This window comes from Gymnoscopelus braueri, assembly GCF_963280865.1.
Source record: "Gymnoscopelus braueri genome assembly, chromosome: 23".
NCBI classification, from domain to species: Eukaryota; Metazoa; Chordata; class Actinopteri; order Myctophiformes; family Myctophidae; genus Gymnoscopelus; species Gymnoscopelus braueri.
Window position 1 is genome coordinate 17,453,214 of NC_137625.1, and position 23,788 is coordinate 17,477,001.

General features: G+C 39.8%; 1 protein-coding gene across 3 annotated transcripts in view; it reads right to left on the reverse strand.

Annotated features, from left to right (window-relative positions):
- The window catches only part of impdh1b (IMP (inosine 5'-monophosphate) dehydrogenase 1b), a gene marked incomplete at its 3' end in the record, with an annotated part of 41,848 nt that extends 19,054 nt beyond the window's left edge, over positions 1–22,794 (reverse strand). For 2 of the 3 annotated variants that reach the window (XM_080421645.1, XM_080421646.1), the window contains exons 1-3: positions 22,650–22,794; positions 17,881–17,979; positions 5,404–5,452 (exon numbers count right to left, since the gene is read on the reverse strand). In XM_080421645.1, the coding sequence (XP_080277771.1) occupies positions 5,404–5,452; positions 17,881–17,978 (147 nt within the window). In that variant the 5' untranslated portion in view covers position 17,979; positions 22,650–22,794. Of the gene's footprint in view, positions 1–5,403; positions 5,453–16,441; positions 16,520–17,880; positions 17,980–22,649 lie in introns of all 3 variants that reach the window. The other variant, XM_080421644.1, reaches the window with a different exon arrangement.
- Between the last annotated feature and the right edge of the window lie 994 nt (positions 22,795–23,788).

The window sequence follows — 23,788 nt, forward strand, 5'->3', positions numbered from 1 at the left end:
CTTCTAAACCGTTTGAGCTACAGATTTTCTGAGGTGCTCAAAATGTTCACAATACTCATGTTTAGTGAAAAATAGATAAGTGTAAAATGTAAAATTTTATATTTTATTACAGAACAGCTAAAACAAACGGCTAAAAACGGTCAACTTATTACAGTCCAGGGCCATAAGAATATATTTGCGTGAATCAATCTAAAAGCACCAAATGTGTCCCAGATATAACCCTGGTTATGCTCTGATGATGTAGCAAGGGTGCCCGAGCCAGCAACCTTCGGGATCATCATAGTGGCCAAATCCAATATGGCCGCCACCTGAAAAAGGTTTTGGCTATGTTTGAACCAGATGAGCTACAAATGCAAACGTGGTGTCTAAATCATGTTTTTTGACAATTAGAAACATGTTGGAATGCTTATCTTCATGATTTAATTTATCTAGAGGACTCTAATGTGCATATCACATATATGGCCACTATGTTATGAAACAACCAATGTATCTTACATATGTAATTTTATTGAAACAATACAATGATTTAGAGTAGAACTCATTCCTAATTATACAGCTACAGCTAGTACAGTATGTGCAACAATGCACAGCATACATGTAATCCTATCATAGGATGTATAGAATTTGAACAATCTGTATTATTGTACATTGTACATAATTGTCTTGGTGTTACAACAGCAACAGAACTGATACATACATTCAGCATGTCAAAAGGCCATTACATCCCAGATTTCAATATGTTGGGCTGGTATTGGGACTCCATGACTAAGACTTGGGAACGTTACTGGACCCATCTTGCAGATGCCAGTAAAGCTTGCACCATCCTCCTCCACCGTGGCTTCAAAAGTCATGTAGTGGACATAAAGCAAATTATCCAAATCTGGAGTCTGTTGCACCTTGATATAGAAGTTGTATGATTAGAACAAAAAAAAATCTAATTTAAACATAATATTGTTAAAATTCTATACACCTTTGACTAGTATGATATTATTCAATTTATACTGAGCATTGCTCTGCATATACTGTACTGGCTGTTGCTGTATAATTTGGGTTCAACTCATATTCTATTGTTTCAACATCTGTACACAGGTTGTTTCTTTTCTTCAGTTTGATCTTAACTCATTCCAACAACTCTACACTCAAATCTGGATGAAACTTTGTTACATAACATTTTTGATATAGGCCATATTTGTAATAAGCAAATCAGAGTGCTCTAGATGGCTTCAATCAATAATATGAGCATTCTAATGTGTTTTTAATGTTCAAAAAGTATAAAATAGACACCAAGTTTGCAAAAATGAAGAAGATTAAGGGAAGTAAAACTATTGTCAGATTGTCGCCATCTTTGAAATATGCAAAATAGAGGTCCAGCCACACCCAGTCATAAAGATAAGCATTCCAACATGTTTCTAATTGTCAAAAAACATGATTCAGACACCAAGTTTGCATTCATAGCTCTTCTGGTTCAAAAGTTATAGACAAAACCTTTTTCAGGTGGCGGCCATATTGGATTTGGCCACTATGATGACCTGTAGGGTTGCTGGCTCGGGCACGGGTTTCAAACATGAGTATTCTGAACATTTTGAGCACCTCAGAAAATCTGTAACTCCAACGGTTTAGAAGATGTTGGAATTTTAAAAAGGGCGTGGTCATTTTCAGGTATTTCGCCCCGGATAGAGAATTTCTCATAGTTCCTAAGTTGTTCCCTGTGGTCATATTAGCCTAAAACTGTTGAGATAATCTCTCCTAAATTAAGTGCATACATATCTTAGCCAGGTCCTAGACTAAACTGGGAACCCCCCAAAATAATCATATTTGAACTGGAGACCCCCCCACCCTGACAAACCCTTGTAATTGTAGGAGTCGGGGCATTACATTTAGTTGGACTCGGTTCCAGAGATAAATATTGTGAAAATAGCAGATCTACAAGCTCACAACGCCTTGGTAACTTATTACTTTGGGTGAATAATTTTTCAATTGCAATAATGTATTTTTATAAAAAAAAATTGGCCACTATATACACTTGTAGACAACCAAATATCATATCATAATATTGCATTGTGTTTTTTCTATTGACGTAAGCATAACTTTCCCGGTGTTTCAAACGTCTATTTATGGGGGGGGTTTCAGACTGCTTCTTAGTGTCGTCTTGCTAGCATGACTTCACCGAACAAAACGTCTCATTTTGTGCGTTCCACGTCGTCGTGCCCGCTTTTTCCATTTCTGTTCGCTAACTTGAACAAACATGGAAGCAGTAGAGTCAGTCATGCCTGAACAGACTTCCTGTCTGGAGGGAAAATAGGACAGCGGAGCTTGGAACTACAGGAGACATCCGACCCTGTGACAACAAGGCAGGACAGAGACACTTAAGGGCCGTTGACAGTGCATACCAAGCACTATAACATTAATGAGAACTATATAGGTCTTTGTTAGCATACGATTTTTAGAACTATATCTTTATAGTTATCGTTATAGTTTCAGTGCTTGGGCTGAAATAGCCCCTAAAAAGGGGTCGTCTACATTAACGAGGGGCTCCAGCTCGACTCGGCGCAAAATAGGGTGGAGATTAGAGATATCAATTAGATTAAAACCCCTGAGATGGACAAAGCAGAAGAGGGGGGATTTCACCTAATGCCCGAGATTAACTACCGCCGTCCTCTGCAAGAAGGGTGTCGGTGGGGGGGAGAGCAACCAACCAACCAGAGAGAGGAAAACAGCCGGTGGTGGGAGGCCATGTTGACGAAAATAGCATGACCACAGGAGGGGAGACATGATGTTGCTGAGGGTTTAAGCACTTTCAACCTGGCGTCCCTATTTTAGTTATTCCACGCAAAAATATGCATTTGTCATATGACGAAGTATGTAGGGCAGGGGGTTTTCAACAGGGGGTCCACAGAGTTACTACAGGGGGGCCGCAAATAATTTTTTTTTTACACTAACCACTTGAACCCTAGCATCCCTATTCTGAGGGCACATTAGCCGAAAACATCTCACAACGCCTCGCGCTGCTTGTAGATCTGCTATTATCAGCAAAGAGGTTTAGTGTAGAGGGAAAACAAGAGTACAGAGCCAACAGTCAAGTTTACAAAGTATTGAGGGTTTAATGTGTGTTTTCTGAAAACACACATTGACATTAATACACATTACACATACATGTAGTGGGGGTCCCTGCTTCATCTCTCTCTCAGCTAGGGAGTCCTTGACCTGAAAAACGCTGAAGGCCCCTGATGTAGGGGCTTAAGTGGTTAAGAGGCCAACCAAACTAAATTAAACGATTTCAGTGAAAGCTGCGATTCTAAAAATGAATGTGAGGTGGTTTGTGTACATCAGGGCAGCCCACACGTTTTTGACTTTAGAGCTACTTTTAAAATGACCAGTTCAACCAGATCTACCCAGCCAAAAAAGTATTATCCCATTGCTGAAAATTCTTGAAGAATGTACCTAACGGGGCTTTGGAATAGCGGCGCTGGCGTTGCATATAAGACAAACTAACTTGGAATGGGAAATAGTGGGGGGAAAAAAAGTCTTCCTCCCATTCTGTATGGAAGTAGTAGGTTTTCGGGTTCTTTTTTGCCATGCACATTTTTTAGAACTTTGTAATACTACTGACGTTTGTGCGCAACACTTGAAAACAAAGCATTGTATTGGGGGTTTGCCTGCTATAGAAGCCGTGAAAGGAGCTGACCGGCTGTTCTTGATGTCAATCAATCAATTCACCTTAATTCAAGTGGCAGTTGACAAAAATAGTTTGTTTTGTGATTTTTGTTTATAAATAAGTATTTTTTTAGGGGCATGTCATGTGGTCTACCTGCACAGCCTTTGTGATCTAACTGATGGATCACGATCTACCTTTTGGGCACCCCTGGTGTACATGTACAGTATGTGTAGTACAGACAGACTGTAATGAAGCTTATGATTATGAAGTGACTCAAAAGAGGTTGGAGCAGCCATCTGTGAACCCAAATGTCCCTGGTTCGATACCCCGGGCTCCAACTGGCATCATGTTCCAAGTGTCCTTGAGCAAGACACTGAACCACTAGCCGCTCCACATGAGCAGGTTGTGTAACTTGCATGGTTTCCTCCCCCGCCGGTGTGTGAGTGGGTGAGTCTTAACCCATTAAGGCCTGAGACAGATTCTACTAAAGTCTTCTACATTCTTTACTATATCAGTGGTGTTCAAACCTTTTCATGTCAAGGACCCCCAAAATGATATTTATGTGGCCACGGACCCCCACCTGAAAATATGTCGTGCCAGGGAGCCCCAAAAGCAAAGGTTTGTGTAAATAATTTTTTTTTTTAAAGATTTGTACACATTTTCAAGATTGATCACAAATAGCAGATCTACAAGCTCAGAGTGCGGCACTCGGTGCCACGCCGCACTATGAGCTTGTTTATCTGCTATTTTTGAATAGCCAAAGAAATATGGATAGAGGGGTTAAAATGATTGTGACGCTTTATTAACTTAATTTGCCCCTGCCCCCCCCCCCACTTTGAGAACCAATGATCTAAATAAGCATCTTGTCCTAGTTCCCATCCAAAAAGTGGTTCTGATAATAATTCTGAAACTGAACACAGCACTCATGAAAAAAGAAGTGGACACTGTCCTTATGTTTAATTATGGCAATTTCGCCCGACGGTTTTATTACCTTTCTTATGATGTTCTGATATCCTAGGAGTGGTAGTACAATACAGAAATTTCAAAAGTCCATAACGGGTCCGGCGAAGTTAAAAAACCCTCCGCCTATGGTCCTTGCTCTAAATCGCGTATTTTAAATCGTTTTTTTTCCCACAAGGGGCGTTCTAACGCAACTTAGGAATGATCCTAGGTCCCTTTAAAATGGAATTGACGGCTGTGACGTGAGCCCAAAAAAACGTAACTTCCGTCCGCTTCAATGATAGGATTTGGAGAAAAAGGACCATATCTCCATACTTTTTTACAGTGGTGAAAACATAGCCATTTTCGACGGGCGATCACTCTGCAATGGCGGATCGCGTTAGAAATATTATTGTTCCAGTCGTTAGTCGGGACCCTCGGCCATTGCCCAGACACCCTTTGTTTACATCCGGGTCCTCGTGGAGGCTTCTGCAGCTCTAAAACGATCGGCGTAAACGGTAAGGAACGCTGGCACTGGATGTACCCCGTTTTAAAAAACCTCTGGCACTCGATTTGTTAACATCAGAGCTCTTCCAAAAAAAAACTTTAAAAAAAAATATTAAAATACGCGATTTAGAGCAAGGACGGCAGGTGGGGGGGTTTTAACTGCGGCGGACCCGTTATGGAGTTGTGACATTTCTCTACTGTACCACTCCTCCTAGGATATCATAACATCTTAAGAAAGGTAATAAAACCGTCGGGGCGAAATTCCTCCGTCCTTATCCCTCCTCGGACATGGAGACACTCACCACTTCGTCGGAGGTAAAGTCGATGAAGCCGGGCAGGATCAGGAAATCACTGAAAGACAAAAACGCAGTGGAAGGTCAGAGGTCATTGCTCACGAGGCTTTACCAGCAAAACAAAGTCAATTGTGTAATTTAATAAAGAAATTATAATACAGGCCCGAGGCCCCCCTTTAGTTGCTATTGGGGTCTTTGTCAGAGTACATCTGCACACATTAGAAGTGTGTCCTCTGCCTTCTATTCTCCATTCTCTGTCCTAACTATTACGTGCCATTAATACAGGGCCCGAAGTTCAACTTCGACACAGACCGGGCAGACCGGGGGGTGAACCGGCAACGTTCCAATTCCCTTCTCTGAACCCCTACAGCTAAGGCCACCTTGCGTCAATATTTACAATGAAACCATGCTGTCCTCTCTTTCTTTAAACACAGGCTAAACTGTACAGTCTGGGACATAGGCAAACCACACGGCGATCGACTGACAACGTTATCCGAGGACAAAGCCGTGAAAGTATTTAAACTAAACTAGAATCTGTATGAACCTTACATTGTTGGCTTGGCAACCAAAAGGTTATCGTCGTCGCATTAGCGTTACGCAATCATGGGATGTTTAGAAGTTAATAATTGATGGGACACCTGGCAACAGATGCAGAAATGTAGGCTAAATGGATAAGAGGAGTGGAAAGGTTCAAAATTAAAATCATAATTTTCCTGTGGTTGAAAGCTCACCGGCAGGATCCAAACCCTGATATCCAACAACAACCTTTTCGTGTAGCTTAGTACTGTCAACTAACCATTGTGTTTCCCGCACTATCTGTACAGAGTGAACCTCCGACATATAGACCTTACTGCACATATAAACGGAGCTGCTACCTTTAAGCACATTTGAAATCTGAGGCTTTTTGTATACCATTTTAAATAGTCTTGGGAAAAATTCGGCCAATTGTCCCAAAAGTGACTGCCTAATCTTGAAAGATTGGTAGCAATCTCTACAGCAAAACAGACTCCTGTGAGTTCTGATGGATTGTGTAATAAAGCTGATTTTCAGTCAAGTTCTGCAAGATCTGTGGATGTGTGCCGACACAAAAGTGAGGAGACCAAATAAACTGTTTAACGGATATCTTATACTGTACGTTTCCCTCTGTATATACTGTATTTTGACATTACAAATCAAGTCAACAGCTTCATTTAGGCCTTGGCTTTGCAGCCCGAAAACGACGATTTTTCTAAATCCCGATTCACAAGATGCAAGGAAAATAAAACTACAAAAAATTAAAAAGGTTAGCTGAGAGCCTGGAGACACACATCCTGATGGGGTTACGATAATGGCCTGTGCTCCAGGGAGGATTGTTCAGCTCTCTCTGGCTGTTTATACAAGAGCAGCACTACAACAGGAGGCAGAATGAGAGCTAGACGGAGGCATGATGTGTGCACGTCACACTGGCAGCTGTATGTGTCTGGTGGTTTGGCAGATAGGCCAGAAAACAGACAGGGGGGAGAGAGAGAGAGAGCGAGAGAGAAGAGAAAGAGGGGTGAATAAGGAGGGCTTTGTACGTCACCGGATGGGTGGGTGTGAGGTGGTGGTGGTGGTGGTGGTGGTGGTGGGGTGTGGGCTGGCTGGAAAAGAACAAGTTAAGTAATGTGGCCTCGCTCTAAAATGAACCACAAAAGCCGAAGCGTCCTGCTTACACATTTTTCACACGTTTTTTTTTTTTATCTTTTATTATCAACATATCTAATAATTATCCGGTATTATCTTGTTTATGGTATATTGATGTTGTTAGCAAAGTCTATGCAGAATATGCCACGCTTGTACCTGTACGAGTTAGTGACAAATAAAACTTTTCTCAAAAGTGTTTAACACTTTCAACCCGACGTCCCCATTTTGGCCATGCCATTATAGTAAAAAAAATAAAAAGCAGATCTACTAGCTCACAACGCGTCGCCATGCGACATGTTGTGTACTTGTAGATCGGCTGTTTTTGCTATTATATAAATAGGGCTTAAATAGATAGTTCACCCAAAAAATAACTTTTTTTCTATCGATTAGTCACCACATGGAGACTTGAATTCATTAAAAAAATATGTATATTTTTTTGGGCCGCATTCCATTATGCATATTACACTACTCCATGTTAAATTACTGCAACACTCCGGATATTAATGCAGTGCCAGAGTGGGAGTTAGCTGAGAGAGTGGCGTTTTAGAAGAAAGCAGCGAGCCCTATCCTCTTACAGAGCGCCCTCATCTCTTCCATCCCCAGTGTGGGTGGGTGTGTGGGACGGGAGAAGCAAAAGGGCCTGAAATAAATCCCCAGCAAACGACGGGAACGGATGGAGGGCGGAGACCTGTCTGTGTCAGCTCCGCTACCCGCAGTCCAGACACCCGCAAAAACATCAACACAGTCGGTCAGGGCCGGGGGGGAGGCACACAAAAACATCTGCCAGCAGTTGTGGCCCCACCACAAAACCCTCAGCACCTAGCCACTGAACTATCAGTCCTCCAGCAGCACAGACACACCCTAAAGCATTGGTTCTCAAAGTGGGGCCTGGGCACCCCCAGGGGTCCTTGGGGGGGATACCAGGGGGTCCTCAGCAAAATGTGTTATTAGCTTATTAGCTTCATAATCGTTGTAACCACTTTAACCATATTTTATACTTTGGCTATTCAAAAATTAGCAGATATACAAGCTCATAGTGCGGCACCGAGTGCCGTGCTACGAGCTTGTAGATCTGCTATTTTTGAAAAGTCGTGAACATTTTGTGCAAATCTTTGAATATATATATATTTTTAAAGCTAACATTTATAACTCAAAGCTTTGCTTCTGGGGGTCCCTGGAACAAAATGTTTTGAGATGGGGTCCGCAGCCAAATGCATATCATTTTGAGTGGTCCTTGACATGAAAACGTTTTTTTCAAAAAACTGTTAGGATTTAGAAGACATTTGTAGAAGAATCCCCAGAAGCAAAGATTTGAGTTACAAATGTTCACTTAAAAAAATATATATATTACGGTATATATATATATTATTATTTTTTCAAAGATTTGCACAAATTCATGATTTTGCTAAAAAATAGCAATGAGCTTGTATATCAGCAAATTTTTTATAGCCAAAGTATAAGACAATGGTTAAAGTGGTTACAATCTAAAATGACAGATGCTTGCCCGGTCTTAACTAATGTCCTACCAACACACAACTGAGTTGGACAACAGGATCATACAGAAAGACTGCATCACGTCCAACTCTCAAACTACTTTCCGTTGTCGTCTGTACTGTATGTATATATACATATTATTTATGAGCAGCTGCAGGAAATACCCTGGTGGACTGTAGCATATGTAATCATGGAAAGCAGCCGAGATTACAGGCATACACAAACATCTCCTTTGATGAGTGGTTATTTAAGAGACTTTAAGAGATAAATGACTGGCCAAGTTAGATCTAACCATGCAAACCTCATACTCCACTTACAGCCTTAAATCCTCCTAAGAAAAACACTGGCTAGGTAACGTTTGAATGTGGTCTCCATTTGAATGTTAAATGTAGACAAATGCATGATGCTACGCTAAGGGCGTGGTCCACAATCCCACAGACAGACAAAGTCGGTCAATACAGTATACTAGCTCTCAGACAACCCTGTAGTCTTCCTGTAATTCCTGTATTCGTTTATTTGTATTCTGTATGTCTTATGTCAGCAAGTAAGTTTGGCCTTTTTTTTGGGTAAGCCATTAGATGAGTGTGCCAGAACATAATCAATGGCTAATTTAAGAACTGGAACTTGCGACAGACCACCTTATAATAGAACTGCCTATGTCATCACATCAGGCACAGATATAAATGCTAGTGTAATCATTTTGCATTTAGAGGACACTTAGTTGATGAAGTGAAAAAAAACAATAGAGACAGACAATTAAACAGCTTTTTGAAGGAGAAAAACAAGCTTTTTCAATGTTCAAAGTCTCTTCTTGGATATATTAGATATTTTTTAAGCAAACTAAAATTGTCATCCAGCTAGTCTACAGAGGAAAGATGACAGTGAAGACAAAGAAAGCATTCCAAGATGAATGGAATGAGAACTAGGCTTCGTTCACTCTCAACCTGGATAAGAGTATGCTAGAACTGTTCCTACCTAATATGCTGTATATAGAAGATACTGTGTGTTTGTTTACATAAAGATAGTTTACATAAAGTTAGGTGGCAGCTACTGGAAAAAATGCTGTTGGTGTATATACCAAGATTATATGCACGACGTGAACTACTGTACATAAGTTGATGTTTTTTGCACTCTTTTAAAAAACTTTATTTTTATGGTTTTATTATTATTATCGTTATCATTGCAGCTATGCTGCTGCATTGTCTGAAGGAAGCCAAACAAAAATAAGTTTTACTCTTATGTACCTGTACACAAGATGTAACAATAAAGCACAAGCTTGAACCTTGAGTATAATTAGCGTTATTCAGGTGTGGGTAGATTCTCTATTTAGACATTATAGCCAATATGTGGGACCGTCAAGATATTGTAAATTATTTTAAATACTATACAGTTCAGATCTTATTGCTGGCGGGCCAGTTCTGATCTACGGGCCGCCTGTTGCTTACCAGTGTCTTATGTGTTTTTGTTATGCATGCAACCTAGTTCTACTGTACTGTGGAAAACATGAATCTATTTCTGCTCAAGGCATAGAACTGAATATCCCTGGTTGTGACTGTACAGTATAACATTCCATCCCACACAACCAAGTTCTGGACTCTTGTTACAATATGTAGTTTAAAAAAAAAAGGACACAGGTTTTCTAGAGTTCCGTTTCATAGACAACCCTGTAATGTCGGCATATCACGTTCAGTGGTGGAAGAAGTACTCACATGTTTTACTTAACCCATTGAGACCTGTTGCTACCTATACGTTGTTATACCTTTCAATCCGGATGCCACCTCTGTGTCTCATTAGCTGTTGCTATAATATAGTAACATCATTTTTTATTTTTTATTTTTAGTAAGAATTTGAACGTTTTCAGAAAACTATGGTTAGGTCTTAGAAGGCGTTTTTAGAATCGGCCTCAGGTCTAAATGGGTTAAGTAAAAGCATCAATAGTGCAATGTAGATACAGTATACTATACAAGTGAAAGTCCTGTATTCAAAATGTACTTGAGTAAAAGTACAAAAGTATTGGCATCAAAATATACTTAAAGTACCAAAAGTAAAAGTAGTCATTGTACAGAATGTTCCATTTCACAAGTTAAAAATGTATAAAAAATATTTTGAAAATGGCAGCTCTGCAAGCTCACAATGCGTCGCATCGGCTATTTTCAAATATATTAAATATATATAGACCTTAAGTGGTTAGTAATGTTTAGTAATAACAAATATAAATCTAAAAAGTAACTTAAGTTTTCAAATAATTGTAGTGGAGTAAAAGTACATTATTTTCATCAGAGATGTAGTGGAGTAGAAGTATTGAAAATTGTAAATACTCCACTAAAGTAAAAAATACCACAAAATTGTACTTAAGTACAGTACTTTGATAAATGTACTTAATTACTTTCCACCACTGCTCACTTTCAGTCCCAACATCCTGAGGGCATCGAGTTCTCTACCTGCCCACAATCAGTTCATGAAAGTAAACTCAATCTACATAGGCTTGTAAAAATAATTTATGGAAATAGTTACATTCTATTTACAACACGTCACATTGTGAGATTGTAGATCAGCTATGAGATTTGGGGCCCTATCTTGCGCGCCACCTTACCCCTTATCTATTTAGCCATGTTTTATTATTTTGAAAAAGATTTAAAGATAGTTAAACTAGCCGATCTACATCGACACATTGTGAGCTTGTAGATCGGCTATTTCAACAATTTTTTAATCTTTTTCCGAAATAGTAAAAAAAGAACATTTAGGGATAAGGGGTAAGAGAGGGCCGCTGCTGAAGGGGGGGGGGGGGGGGTAGACCCCTTAGGGACTCCAGTCAACAAAGTATAGGGTTTAAGTGGTTATGGAATGCGAAGTGAATGTTTTTGTGGTGATCAAGCAATCGAATGTTTGACTTTTTGACAGTTATGAGTTCACAAATCCCATTAAATGTAAAGAATGTACACATGCAGTGGCTGGAAATGGCTGTAACTCTATTGCACAGGCTTTTGAACTTACAACTTGATGCTTGGTGTCATCAGCCATTAGTGCACGGATCACATGCTCCGGCTTGTGAGTCATTAACGACCCGAGTTTGAACCAGATTCCAGTCATGTCTCATATGTCTCCCATCTCTCTGACAAATGTCAGAGAGATTATATAAAGTCCTCACAGAAAGTTTGGAAACTTAGGTTGATTATTTCTCACCTTCAAAAATACCAATTGGTATTGTGTTTTATATAATTTTTATCGTTGATTAGTCACCTTTACAAGGAGGTATAACTTGTAATTGTGGAATGAGCAACAAAGCTAAACGTGTAGGTGCTATAGTGCTCCCAAAACATTTGCCAAAATTCCCCAATATGCTTCTGTTGATAATCGCTGGACCGATGCTCAGGTGCCACTCACACACCTGTGACTGGCACATACCTTAACATAAAATGAATCGCCTTAGTAATTCCTTAATCATGATTTAGAGCCCTATTTTCGCCAGTGCGACACATTGTGAGTTTGAACTATTTAAAAAGGTTTTTAAAAATAGTTAAAAAATGGCAAAGAAGTTTAGGGATAATGGGTAAGGCACCGGCGAAAATAGGGCCCTTTATTTTATTTGACTTCATTGTCCACTTGGGGCAATGGGTCCTCTACATTCGACCCTCAACCCTTCCTAAAGAGCAGAGCTGCCACTCTGCAGCGCTGGGGTACCAACTCCACTTGTAATGCCAGTGCCTTGGACGCTGGCAGGAGTATCCGCTGTACCTGGCATCAGTGGTGGAAAAAGTACTAAAATTCTTTACTTAAGTAAAAGTACCAATACTGCAATATAGAAATACTCTGTTACAAGTAAAAGTCCAGAATTCAAAATCTACTTGAGTAAAAGTACAAAAGTATTGGCATCAAAATGTACTTGATGTACCAAAAGTAAAAGTACTAAAACTAAATGTTTGAAAATAGCAGATCTACAAGCTCACAACGCGTCGCGGTGAGACGCGTTGTGAGCTTGTAGATCAGCTTTTTTCAAATAGCCTTAGTATAAAATAGGGCTAAAGTGGTTAATGTGTGTTTTATAATATAATAATTGATAATTGCAAAGTTACTAGTAATTAAAGTTTTCAAATAATTGTAGTGGAGTAAAAGTACAATATTTGCCTCTGAGATGTAGTGGAGTAGAAGTAGTATACCAAGTATTGGTAATTGAAAATACTCAAGTAAAGTACAAATACAGTACAGTACTTGAGTAAATGTACTTAGTTATTTTACACCACTGCCTGGCATGCATGTCTTTTGGTGTGCGAGGAAACCGGAGTAGCCGGACAAAAACCCAACGCAACACGGGGAAACGATGCAAACTCTGCACAGAAAAGGACATCACTGACGGCGTTCGAACCCAAGATCTTGCTGCTGTGAGGCAACAGGGCTAACCACTGGGCCCAAATCACAAACTTTAAAAAATCCACAGGGCCGGCTGTCCTTCCCTGTCGACACACACACACACACACACACACACACACACACATGCTGAGTCACTGATGCAACTTGATTGTCAAGGATAATTCAAGAACAGACACTCAGGGAGAACAGCTCTGTGCTCAAATAATAACAATCAAGTCCAAATGTGATTCAAGTGGAGGACAAGTAGCTTGTATTGTAAATCTTCACTGTCGGGCAGAAACCTTGCATCTCCATATTCCATCTTTTTTTTTTATATATTCTTATTTACACTTAAAATCACATAACGGTGTCGCACCAAAGCAGTGATAATAGCCGATCTACAAGTTCACAGTGTGTCGCATCACGTCACGTTGTGAGCTTTTAGATCAGCCAGCATCTTTGAAAATTAATGACATGCCCAAAATAGGGAGGCCAGGCTGAAAGTGGTTACGTCCCGTCTGTGCGTTTCATAAATATTTAACCAAATGAAAAGTATTAACCACAGCTTGTGACTAAATAGTAACTACACTGGATCCACTGGAACACATGATGGTAGAGTAAAGGTTTTGGACAATGAACACATACAAGGTTTCCACTCTACAGAGATGAAATCAAGGTCGAGTGGGACTCGTCTCGACCTCGGCCCGCCAAGGCCGACCTCGGTCCGCCCCTGCCCTCCCTCCCTCCCGCCACGCAGACACATGACCGTGTGCCTCAGGACGGTCATGTGCACAACCTCCACTTTGACCATGATGCACTTCATTAACAGCCCCAGACGTTCTTCAATCACACACACAGGCTCAAAGTCACCATTACGTTTCATATTCAATTAGTCAACTTTAGGATGGGAGTCGGGGGGGGGGGGCGTTAATAAATGGAGGGATTGTTCGTCTGTCCTCCCTCAAGTGACCACTGGAAGGGGTCTTGAATGATAAGGTCCCCCATCCAATTCGAATTCATGCGAGACCAGTAGTAAATCAGATTGCGCTGCCGCGACGTAACACGAATGCGCCATGAATATGAATGAATATGATCCTAAAGGCCACTGAGCAGAGTCGACAGTAGAGCCCGGCCGATATATCTGACATTATTTGACTTTGAGAACATCAGTATCTGCAATCATGCAGTAGATGTGTCCGGATTTCTTGCTTTTTTTTCATATGTTCAAAAATTGCAGATCTGCAAGCTTGCAATGTGACACAGTGCAGCTATTTATGTATGACTTTTTTTTTTAAATAGGGCTTAAAAGTGGTTAAATGAAATGCTCAGTTTGTGTGTATTTCATATTTACTTGATTTCTTTATTTATTGTATAATTAAAATCTGGCATCAGTCAGGCTCTAGTTGACAGCAGAAGTGCATTTTGATTGATGGATTGGTTGAATACTTTATTAACTATTTGCATAGTACATTACAAAGCCTTCCTTTTTCAAAGCAGCAGCCACGAGCTACAGGTTAAGATGAATTGAACGTGACTTGTGCTGCTGGAATGTGGACACACGAGATCTCAAGACCCCAACAGGATGTAACTCTAAGCCATGTTTTAAGGAGAGAGAGTGAAGGCATTTCAAGCATCTTACAACCGTGACAGTTGAGATTTGTGCCAGAACACTGAAGAAACAAAGCTTTGTACCAGGATAAAGCTATTCCTACTGTACTGCATGTTGAACATTGGGTTGTAAAACCCAAGTGTCCATAGTCTAAGTTCAAATACAGTCGATCATCCATTTGTGTTGCTTCTGTGCTTTAGAACATAATACACAAACAAAGCAGATTTTTTTAACTTTTTCTTTTCAGGCTATTTTGCCTGCTGGTAGCGGTGTAAGTGATTGTGTTACAGAAATGTTGGTGACCTATCATTTTGTATTGTGCTCACAATGGTATATTTGGTACAAGTGTGATGTTGAGACTCTTTTCTTCACACAATGACAGTGAATGGAATCATTACTTCTGGTGTCATGTTCAGGGTAAAAAAAGAAAGCCTGGTTACCTATGCTCGGGGAGAACAGAAGTAAGATAAAGATGATTGGACTTCCATCATGCCCAGGTAGCTACATAAATCACACTAAGGTTCTACCAAATTCATTTTTTCTGGAGTTTCCTTCTTTTTTGTTGCGAAAATCGCAGATCTACAACCTCACAATGTGTCGAAACATTGGCCATTTTCGCTATTTGTAGTACAACAAAGTATATAGGGCTCAAGTGATATTACAGTACATTGTGAATGTAATGCACAATGTAAAGCGCTTTGGATAAAGGCGCTATATACATGCACCATTCAAAACAGAAGATCAAAATAAAAGCCACACTTCTCAGTGGAGAGTGATGATAAGATCAAACACCACTATGACTGATACTGACTCATATTGAAACTGACTGATACTGTTTTATTGTATTAGTAAGAGACAGACAAACAGAAATCAATCTAAAGAAATAAGAGCTGAAAATGCATGACGAGTTATCAATCAAGAGTACAGTATGCATGCTTATGAGTAGTTAGTGAGTAAAAACGAGCTTGAATGAAGTTCTGATCAATTAGAACCTAAATGTTCGGACAAATCAGAACCTGAATGAAGTTCTAATAAATCTAAAATCAGAGCTTGAATGAATGAAGCTTTGACAAATCTAAACTAGAGCCTGAATTAAGTTCTGGTAGATCAGAGCCTGAATGAAGCTTTGATAAATCAGAGCTTGAACAAAGCTTTTACTGTCTGAGGGCCAAGCTGTTAGAGGAATCACAACAGAACAGGTCATGCACTTCTATGATTGTTAGGGTAACACTTGCTCATAAGGTACCCGTAATTAACGCTTAATTTATGATTACTTAATACATTATTTAAGCGTTAATTAAGCATTAATTCATAATGAAATCATGAATTCATCATGAATTCCTTGTAATTCATGTATTAAGTAGATTTGCTTAACTAATGATGTTAATTATTGATGAATTACAAGGAATTCATGATGAATTAATGCTTAATTACTGCTTAATTAACGCTAAATTAACGCTTAAATCATGCATTAAGTAACTTTGCTTAACTAATGATGTTAATTAATTATGAATTACAAGGAATTCATTATGAATTAATGCTTAAGTAACACTTAATTGACACTTAATTAACGCTTAAATAATGTATTAAGTAATCATAAATTAAGCGTCAATTACGCCTACCTTATGAGCAAGTGTTAGTTGCAGATTATGCAATATCACTGCTGGAAGCAAATATCATCCCCTGTCACCAAGATTAGCTTCAGCATTCACGCATGCCATTCAGTACAATCATACTAACACCAGCACATCAGGTTAAAGAATTTGGCATGACTCCAAAAAACTACCAGTACTGTCTTATTCAACTGGAAGAGCTTTTAGTGGGACAATAATCTGCTTCCCCTTGTTTGAACTCTGGGGAGAGACACGTTTTTTTTCTTTCTTTTCTTTTCACAATACAGTGACAAAATTGTTAGAAGTCGACTGTTCTACTCACTTGTAAGTCAACCCGTCTCCTTTAGAGCAAAGCTCTTCAGCCGTTTGACCGTCCGAGACAACGCACTGTTGGTCAGATCTGCTGGTTCAAAATGTGTTTGCCGTTACAAAGCGGGTCCGGCTCACACACACAACCCCCACCCCACCCCACCTCCCCACCCACCCACCGGTGTGTGTGCGCCAGTGGTGGAAAAAGTACTCAAATGTTTTACTTAATTAAAAGTATCAATACTGCAATGTAGATATACTTTGTTACAAGTAAAAGTCCAGAATTTAAAATTTACTTGAGTAAAAGTACAAAAGTATTGGTATCAAAATGTACTTAAAGAACCAAAAGTGGAAAGTGCCCCCGCATGAATGAATGAACCATTGTAAAGCGCTTTGAGCACTTGGAAAAGCGCTATAAAAATGCAATTCATTATTATTATTATTATTATGCAGAATGTCCCATTTTAAGTTTTCAAATGTATAAAAATCTTTTGAAAATAGCAGCTCTACAAGCTCACAACGCGTTGCATCGTGACACATTGTGAGCTTGTAGATCGGCTATTTTCAAATGGCCAAAATGTATATAGGGCTGAAGTGAGTAATGTATGTTTTGTAATAATAATCTAAATCTACAAAGTAACTAAAGTTTTCAAATAATTGTAGTGGAGTAAAAGTACAATATTTGCCTCTGAGATGCAGTGGAGTAGAAGTAAAAGTACTAAAAATTGGAAATACTCCAGTAAAGTAAAAATACCTCAAAATTGTACTTTAAGTACAGTACTTCAGTAAATGTACTTAGTTACTTTACACCACTGCCGGTGTGTGTGCGCAGCAATGAAGATTCTGACATCACGAGAATCTTTTTTTTACTAGAGTTGTTCCGATACCGATATACCAGTATCGGAAAAGCTGCCGATACTGCCCAAAATGCTGGTATCGGTGAGTATGACCGTCTACGCCATTCCGATACCATGTAATTTATCACATGATGAGACTTCATTTACAGCCATATTTTAAATTGATGTTGCACTACTGTTTTATATTCTTACTGTACAATTTACATTATTTAACTAACTTGGAGCTGCCGAAAATGGTATCGGTACATCTCTAATGTTTACATTTTATTTTACTTGTCTAGTGTAGTGGTTCTCAACACTGTGTCCAGCCGGGACCCCCAGGGGTCCTTGAGGGGCCCTTGTGGGTCTGTGACTCCAAGAGTGTACAAATGGAACCGATTGCACCCTAATGGGTCAATTTGGTTCCATACATACACTCTTTGAGTTAAAATAACAGAGGATTTTTACAGTGTAGACTGGGGTCCCGGAGATAATATCAAATGGGGGGGATCTGTGGCCTAATGCATATCAAACTGCGGGTACTTGACGTTATAAAGGTTGAGAATCACTGGTCTAGTGCATAACATTTGAGTGATGAAGAGGAAGCTGAACCCACTTGTATGTAAGGCCGTCTGAGACGGAGAAGAGCTGCTGAGCCGAGAGTCCATCTTCAGGGACGTAGCCTGTACCGCCACTAATCAAATAATCTGCCATGCTGTTGAAAGAGAAACCACACAGATTAGTAATCATAACTGATCATACTGTTGTGCCATAAGTTCTACTCGAGCCTAAATTATACTTTGTAGCATCGACGGAGTAGCATGAGGAAAAGAGACGATTTTCAAGCCAATGTCGCAACGTGACATTAGCTTGAAGATTCGGGCAATATATCAATATTGATATTGTGATATGAGACTTAAGGGATATTGGATATCATGATATATGCATTATTTATGCAATATTCTGACCCGACTGTGCTATTAGTTGCCTTTACCCACTTGCGTTATTAGACAGGCATTACTGGTGATTATCAAACATCTCATTGTGTAAATAAATACTTTGTGAAAGCACCTATAATAATCCCCACAATATTGTGAAAGTATTGAGGTATTTGGTCAGAGATGATTGTGATATTATTTGACTTTGACCATAGAGATGGAGTATAAACCCAAGGGCTGATATGATGGTGCATGTGTAAATTGTACATACACATGTATGTTTGTTTGCGTAGTTTCTTTTTTTGGTCGTAAAAGAAAAGGGGGGGGGGCAGTTACAAGTGTAGCTGTGGTCCAATTCTCGATCGCAGAGCTTGTTGTGAATTTCTGTTGGCCTGTATTTTCTTTTTTAAAGAAATTGCATTAACCACCATGAACCCGAGCGTCCCTATTCTTTGGTGAAAATAGCAGATCTACACAAGCTTACAAGTTGTGAGCTCGTGTAGACAGGGCGTTTTCGGTGAAGATGTTTTGGTGTGGAGGGGAAAAAGGGGGGGAGGGGGGGCCTAGTATTATATAGACCCCTGGGGGACCCCCGATCAATAAGCATACACAGGGTTAAGTGGTTAAAAAACGATAAATGCTGGTGGCCGGCCTGTCCGGTGAGGAGCAGCTATACAGCCTGTTCACCGACAAGAGCTTATATGACCTTCTCAGAAATAAAAGACGTAACCATAGCAACAGAAACATCTTCTCCAGTCAGCCAGCACCGGGTCAGTGCACCTGGCAGCAGTGAGAGAGAGAGAGAGACACAGACACACTGTATGCTTCCTGGAGAGACAGGCAGCATTCTGCAGTATAGAGTTGTTTTCTGATAACAGTATCGGAAAAGCTGCCGATATACTGCCTAAAATGCTGGTATCGGTTAAGTATGCCAGTCTAATGCCAGTCTCATGCCGAGACCACGTAATTTATCACATTTCATTCACAGTAATATTTTTAATGTTTCAGTTGATTTGTTTCTGACTGTTTTATACTCTCTGTACCATTTACATGATTAGTTTACTATGTAGCTGCACAATTATTAATGGAATTTTGATCCGTGGTTCTCAAACTATTTAATTTAAAAAACCGATGCGCAAGTTATGGGTATCGGGAAGGAAAAACTGGTATCTCTGTTCTGCCGTCTCTCCTTCAGTCTGCAGAGAGACACTGTGTGCCTCCTGGAGAGACAGACGGCATTCTGCAGTCTCTCTCGCCTTCAGTCTGCAGAGAGACACTGTGTACCTCCTGGAGAGACAGACAGCATTCTGCAGCACCTCAAAAAACCACTCGCTGTATTTATTACAGCATGATATTATAACATTTTTTTTTTTTTAAAGGTAAAATAAATGACAAGCTAGTTTTTCTTTGTTAAAATGTGTTTTCACTTATAGTTCCATTGATCCAAGCAGGAACACTATTGATTGATTGATCATCAAAATAAACAGTTTAATAGTAACTCTAAAAATGCACACAGCCCACCCATCTGACCACTTATGGGTGGGCCCGCAAACGCTTTTCAAGAGGGCCCTGATCCAGAAAAAGGTTGTGGAGCCACTGTCTGTCTTTACAGGAAACAAACCAGGTCATAAAGAATGAAAAAAAATGTAGTCAGTCCTTCCTTGCAACACAAACACGGAAGCCGTAGTGGTGACGTCATGCGTGCTGCTGCTGACACTGTGGCCTATCAGCTATCACTGCTGCAGCTAGACTTAAATATGGGTGACCCATTAACTGATCATAATAAACAGCTATACGGGCACATAGGCTCTATATGTTGTAAGGTTACATATTAGCAGCACATAGGCTATATATGTTGTAAGGTTACATATCAACAGCACATAGGCTATATATGTTGTAAGGTTACATATCAACAGCACATAGGCTATATATGTTGTAAGGTTACATATCAACAGCACATAGGCTATATACATATATGTAAGGTTACCTATCAATTCAACAGCTACTGCTATATGTTGTAAGGTTACCTATCAACAGCTGTATGTTGTAAGGTTGTAACCTTGCAACATATAGCTGTTGATATGTACCTTTACATATCTCTGACATGTAGGATCAGTACGCAGGCACACCTAATAAATAATGACATATTTAACTCTGCTCAACTATTGGCCTGGTGACCTACATTAGGTGTAGGTGAACATATACCTATGTATCTGCTGGAGACAGTGTATGTATTAAGTTGCATCACACTCACAAGGCTGTCTTTGATGTCTACACAAAATAATAATAATAATAATAATAATAATAATAATAAATAAGTGCAGTTATGAGGTTAATAAGTTAATAAGGAATTCTCATCTCTGCCAAGCAAGTTTATTTATAGGCCTAACCCACAGTAGCAGTCAGTGTGCCAGCAGCACAGCATGGATCATGGATGCACACAGCACTGTGTTTACTGTGACTGACAATATGTCTAACTCTGACCTTTAGATTATTACACCCATATGTCCTTTCAATTTCAATTTGACACGTTGACCCATATATGCTGGGTGGAATGTCACACTCCAGAGTTCATAATAAATCTGCATATTTTGCTGCGTGCGTCTAAGATTTGATAGCCTAGTGATTTAATAATCGGCCATAAAGATAAGAATGGATTTACCTCATCCAGGCCCATTAGAGTTGTTATATCACTGAACAATGCTAATGTGCATGATGAGGAGGACACACCGTCATCTCTGATGAGACAGAAACTAATACATGGCTAATCATTAGCCTGGATCAAGAAGACTATCATAGATGTATTTTATAGAGTCTGACTTTTACTTTCGGTATGTCAAAATCGATAAAAAAAAAATACATGTTAGTCATGATCCAAGGCTATAGCTGATCATCAACCACAATAGGAATATAATAAAAAGGCTACGTGATGATACACATAAAAACAAATGCTGTCAGATTGGGTTGTTGTAAAAAAATATCAATGTTTTCATTTCGTTAAACCCGAAAGAAAACGAAGTGGTGTGCAGTAGTATATAGCCCTGGTCCAGAGCGTTAGACCCTGGGCTCTGCGCTTGTACAAGGAATTCCACTGCCCTGCGAGGGCTCCAACAGTAGTGAAAATAAACAAAACCATTTCGCTACTCACCGCAACAAAGGCTGTTTTGTGTTGTTGAAAGTCTATTCTCGGAGGTGGGGAGCCTCTCAGCACCCCACCTACTCTGTAAAATACACTTTTTGGGCAGAAAATTAAATATGTCCACGAGACGGAAATTATTTGTATTTACTCCACTGCGCCCTCTACAGATCTGGAGGATTTGAACTTACCATTAACCAAATCTGTAGAGGGCACTGTGGAGTAAATAAAAATAATTTCCGTCTCGGGGACATATTTTATTTTCTGCCCAAAAAGTGTATTTTACAGAGTAGGTGGGGTGCTGAGAGGCTTCCCACCTCCGAGAATAGACTTTCAACAATACAAAACAGCATTTGTTTCGGTGAGTAGCGAAATGGTTTTGTTTATTTTCACTACTGTAGGAGCCCTCGCAGGGCACTGGAATTCCTTGTACAAGCGCAGAGCCCAGGGTCCTCCAGGGCCACTAACTCAACGCTCTGGACCAGGGCTAGCAGTAGTATAGCCTTGGATCATCATAGATGTATTTGATAGATTCTGACATTTGCATCGTATTGTATACGAAAGTAAAGTCAGACTCGATCAACTACATCGATGATAGTGTTGATCCACAAGGCTATTATAGTGCAGAAAGAAAGCGTTATTTCTGCTCGGCTGTTGCACCAAAACTAGCAGATCTAGAAGCTAAAAAAAAGAACAAAAAACACAAGACGTACAAGCTCAAAAATAGCAGATCTACAAGGTTGTGAGCTTGTAGATCTGCTATTTTTGGGGCGCCACAAGCCACAACAACCATAAGCATTCTAAACGGGCTTGACCAGACACACCACCACACACACATGTGCTGCTATGGTTGGTTAGCAGCACACAGTAGCATGATCAGCTAGTATAGCCTTGGATCAAGACCATCATAGATGTATTCTGATCGAGTCTGACTTTTACTTTCTCTATGACATGCAAACGTCAACATTGATCAAATATACATCTATGATAGTCTGGATCCAAGGCTATTCAGCTCTATTTCGTCATGGGAACCGCACATTAAAAAAAACTGCAGCACGATCGCCTCCACTTGCACGCAGAAAACACCAATAAACGCATCCGTTATAAAGTAACAGTTTCATTTCCACCGTAATGGCTGTATCTATTTTACTGGACGATCAAAGCTCTACCTCTCTAGTGGTAGTGGAAGTGGTGGATGATGATGGTGATGGTGGTGACACGTTGTCCACGTTTCGAGTCTAAAAAAAAAAAAGGAAATCAACTTTCCCCAAGCGTGTGATCGTTTCAAATGGCTTTTGTTGTTGTTGTTACCTTGAAGGACAAAGCAGGTGTTCAGCTGGTGTGTCCTAGTCGCTCCACACTACAGTAAATATGATGATATATTAATAATGATCGCCCACCGGCGACTAGCTATGAAGGCAAACAGATTGAGGTTGGTTGAGCTTGGCTGTGTGTGTGTTATGTACTGGCAGTCATGCAGCGTCATATCCCCTCTTTCTGTCTCACTCCACCCTCCCTCCATCAACCACGTGTTTAACTCTCTCTCTGTCTGTCTGTCTGTCTGTCTATCTATCTGTGTGTGTGTGTGTGTGTGTGTGTGTGTGTGTGTGTGTGTGTGTGTGTGTGTGTGTGTGTGTGTGTGTGAGAGAGAGAGAGAGAGAGAGAGAGAGAGTGTGTGTGTGTGTGTGTGTGTGTGTGTGTGTGTGTGTGTGTGCGCGCGCGTGCGTGCGTGCGTGTGTGTGTGTGTGTGTCTCTCTCTCTTTCTCTTTCTCTTTCTCTCTCTCTCTCTCTCTCTCTCTCTCTCTCTCTCTCTCTCTCTCTCTCTCTCTCTCTCTAGCCTATGCCAGTTATCTACTGTGTATAATAATAGAGATGTAGATCTCCTATCAGTTCAGTTCACCAATGGTGGAAAAAGTACTCAATGTTCTTACTTTACTTGAGTAAAACATATATACAAAAGTATTGGTATCAAAATGTACATAAAGTACCAAAAGTAGTACTCATTATGCACAATGTCCAAATTCACAAGTTTTCAAATGTGTAAAATGTTTAAAAGATCTTTTGAAAATAGCAGATCTGCAAGCTCGCAACAAGTTGCAAAGCGACGCATTGTGGGCTTGTAGATCTGCTATTTTCAAATAGCCCAAGTATATAAGGCGGAATGTGGTATGTTTTGTAATTCCAGTAAAACTGGAAATACTCTAGTAAAGTAAAATACCTCAAAATTGTAAGTAAAGTACTTGAGTAAATGTACTTAGTTACTTTACACCGCTGCATACCAGAGGTGTGAACTCGAGACTTGACTTGGACTCAAGTCACAAATGTTATGTTTTTGACTGTACACAAGCATGGGTATCAAAATGTACTTAAAGTACCAAAAGTAGAAAGCACTCATTATGCAGAATGTCCCGTTTCAAATGTATAAAATGTATGAAAATCTTTTTAAATAG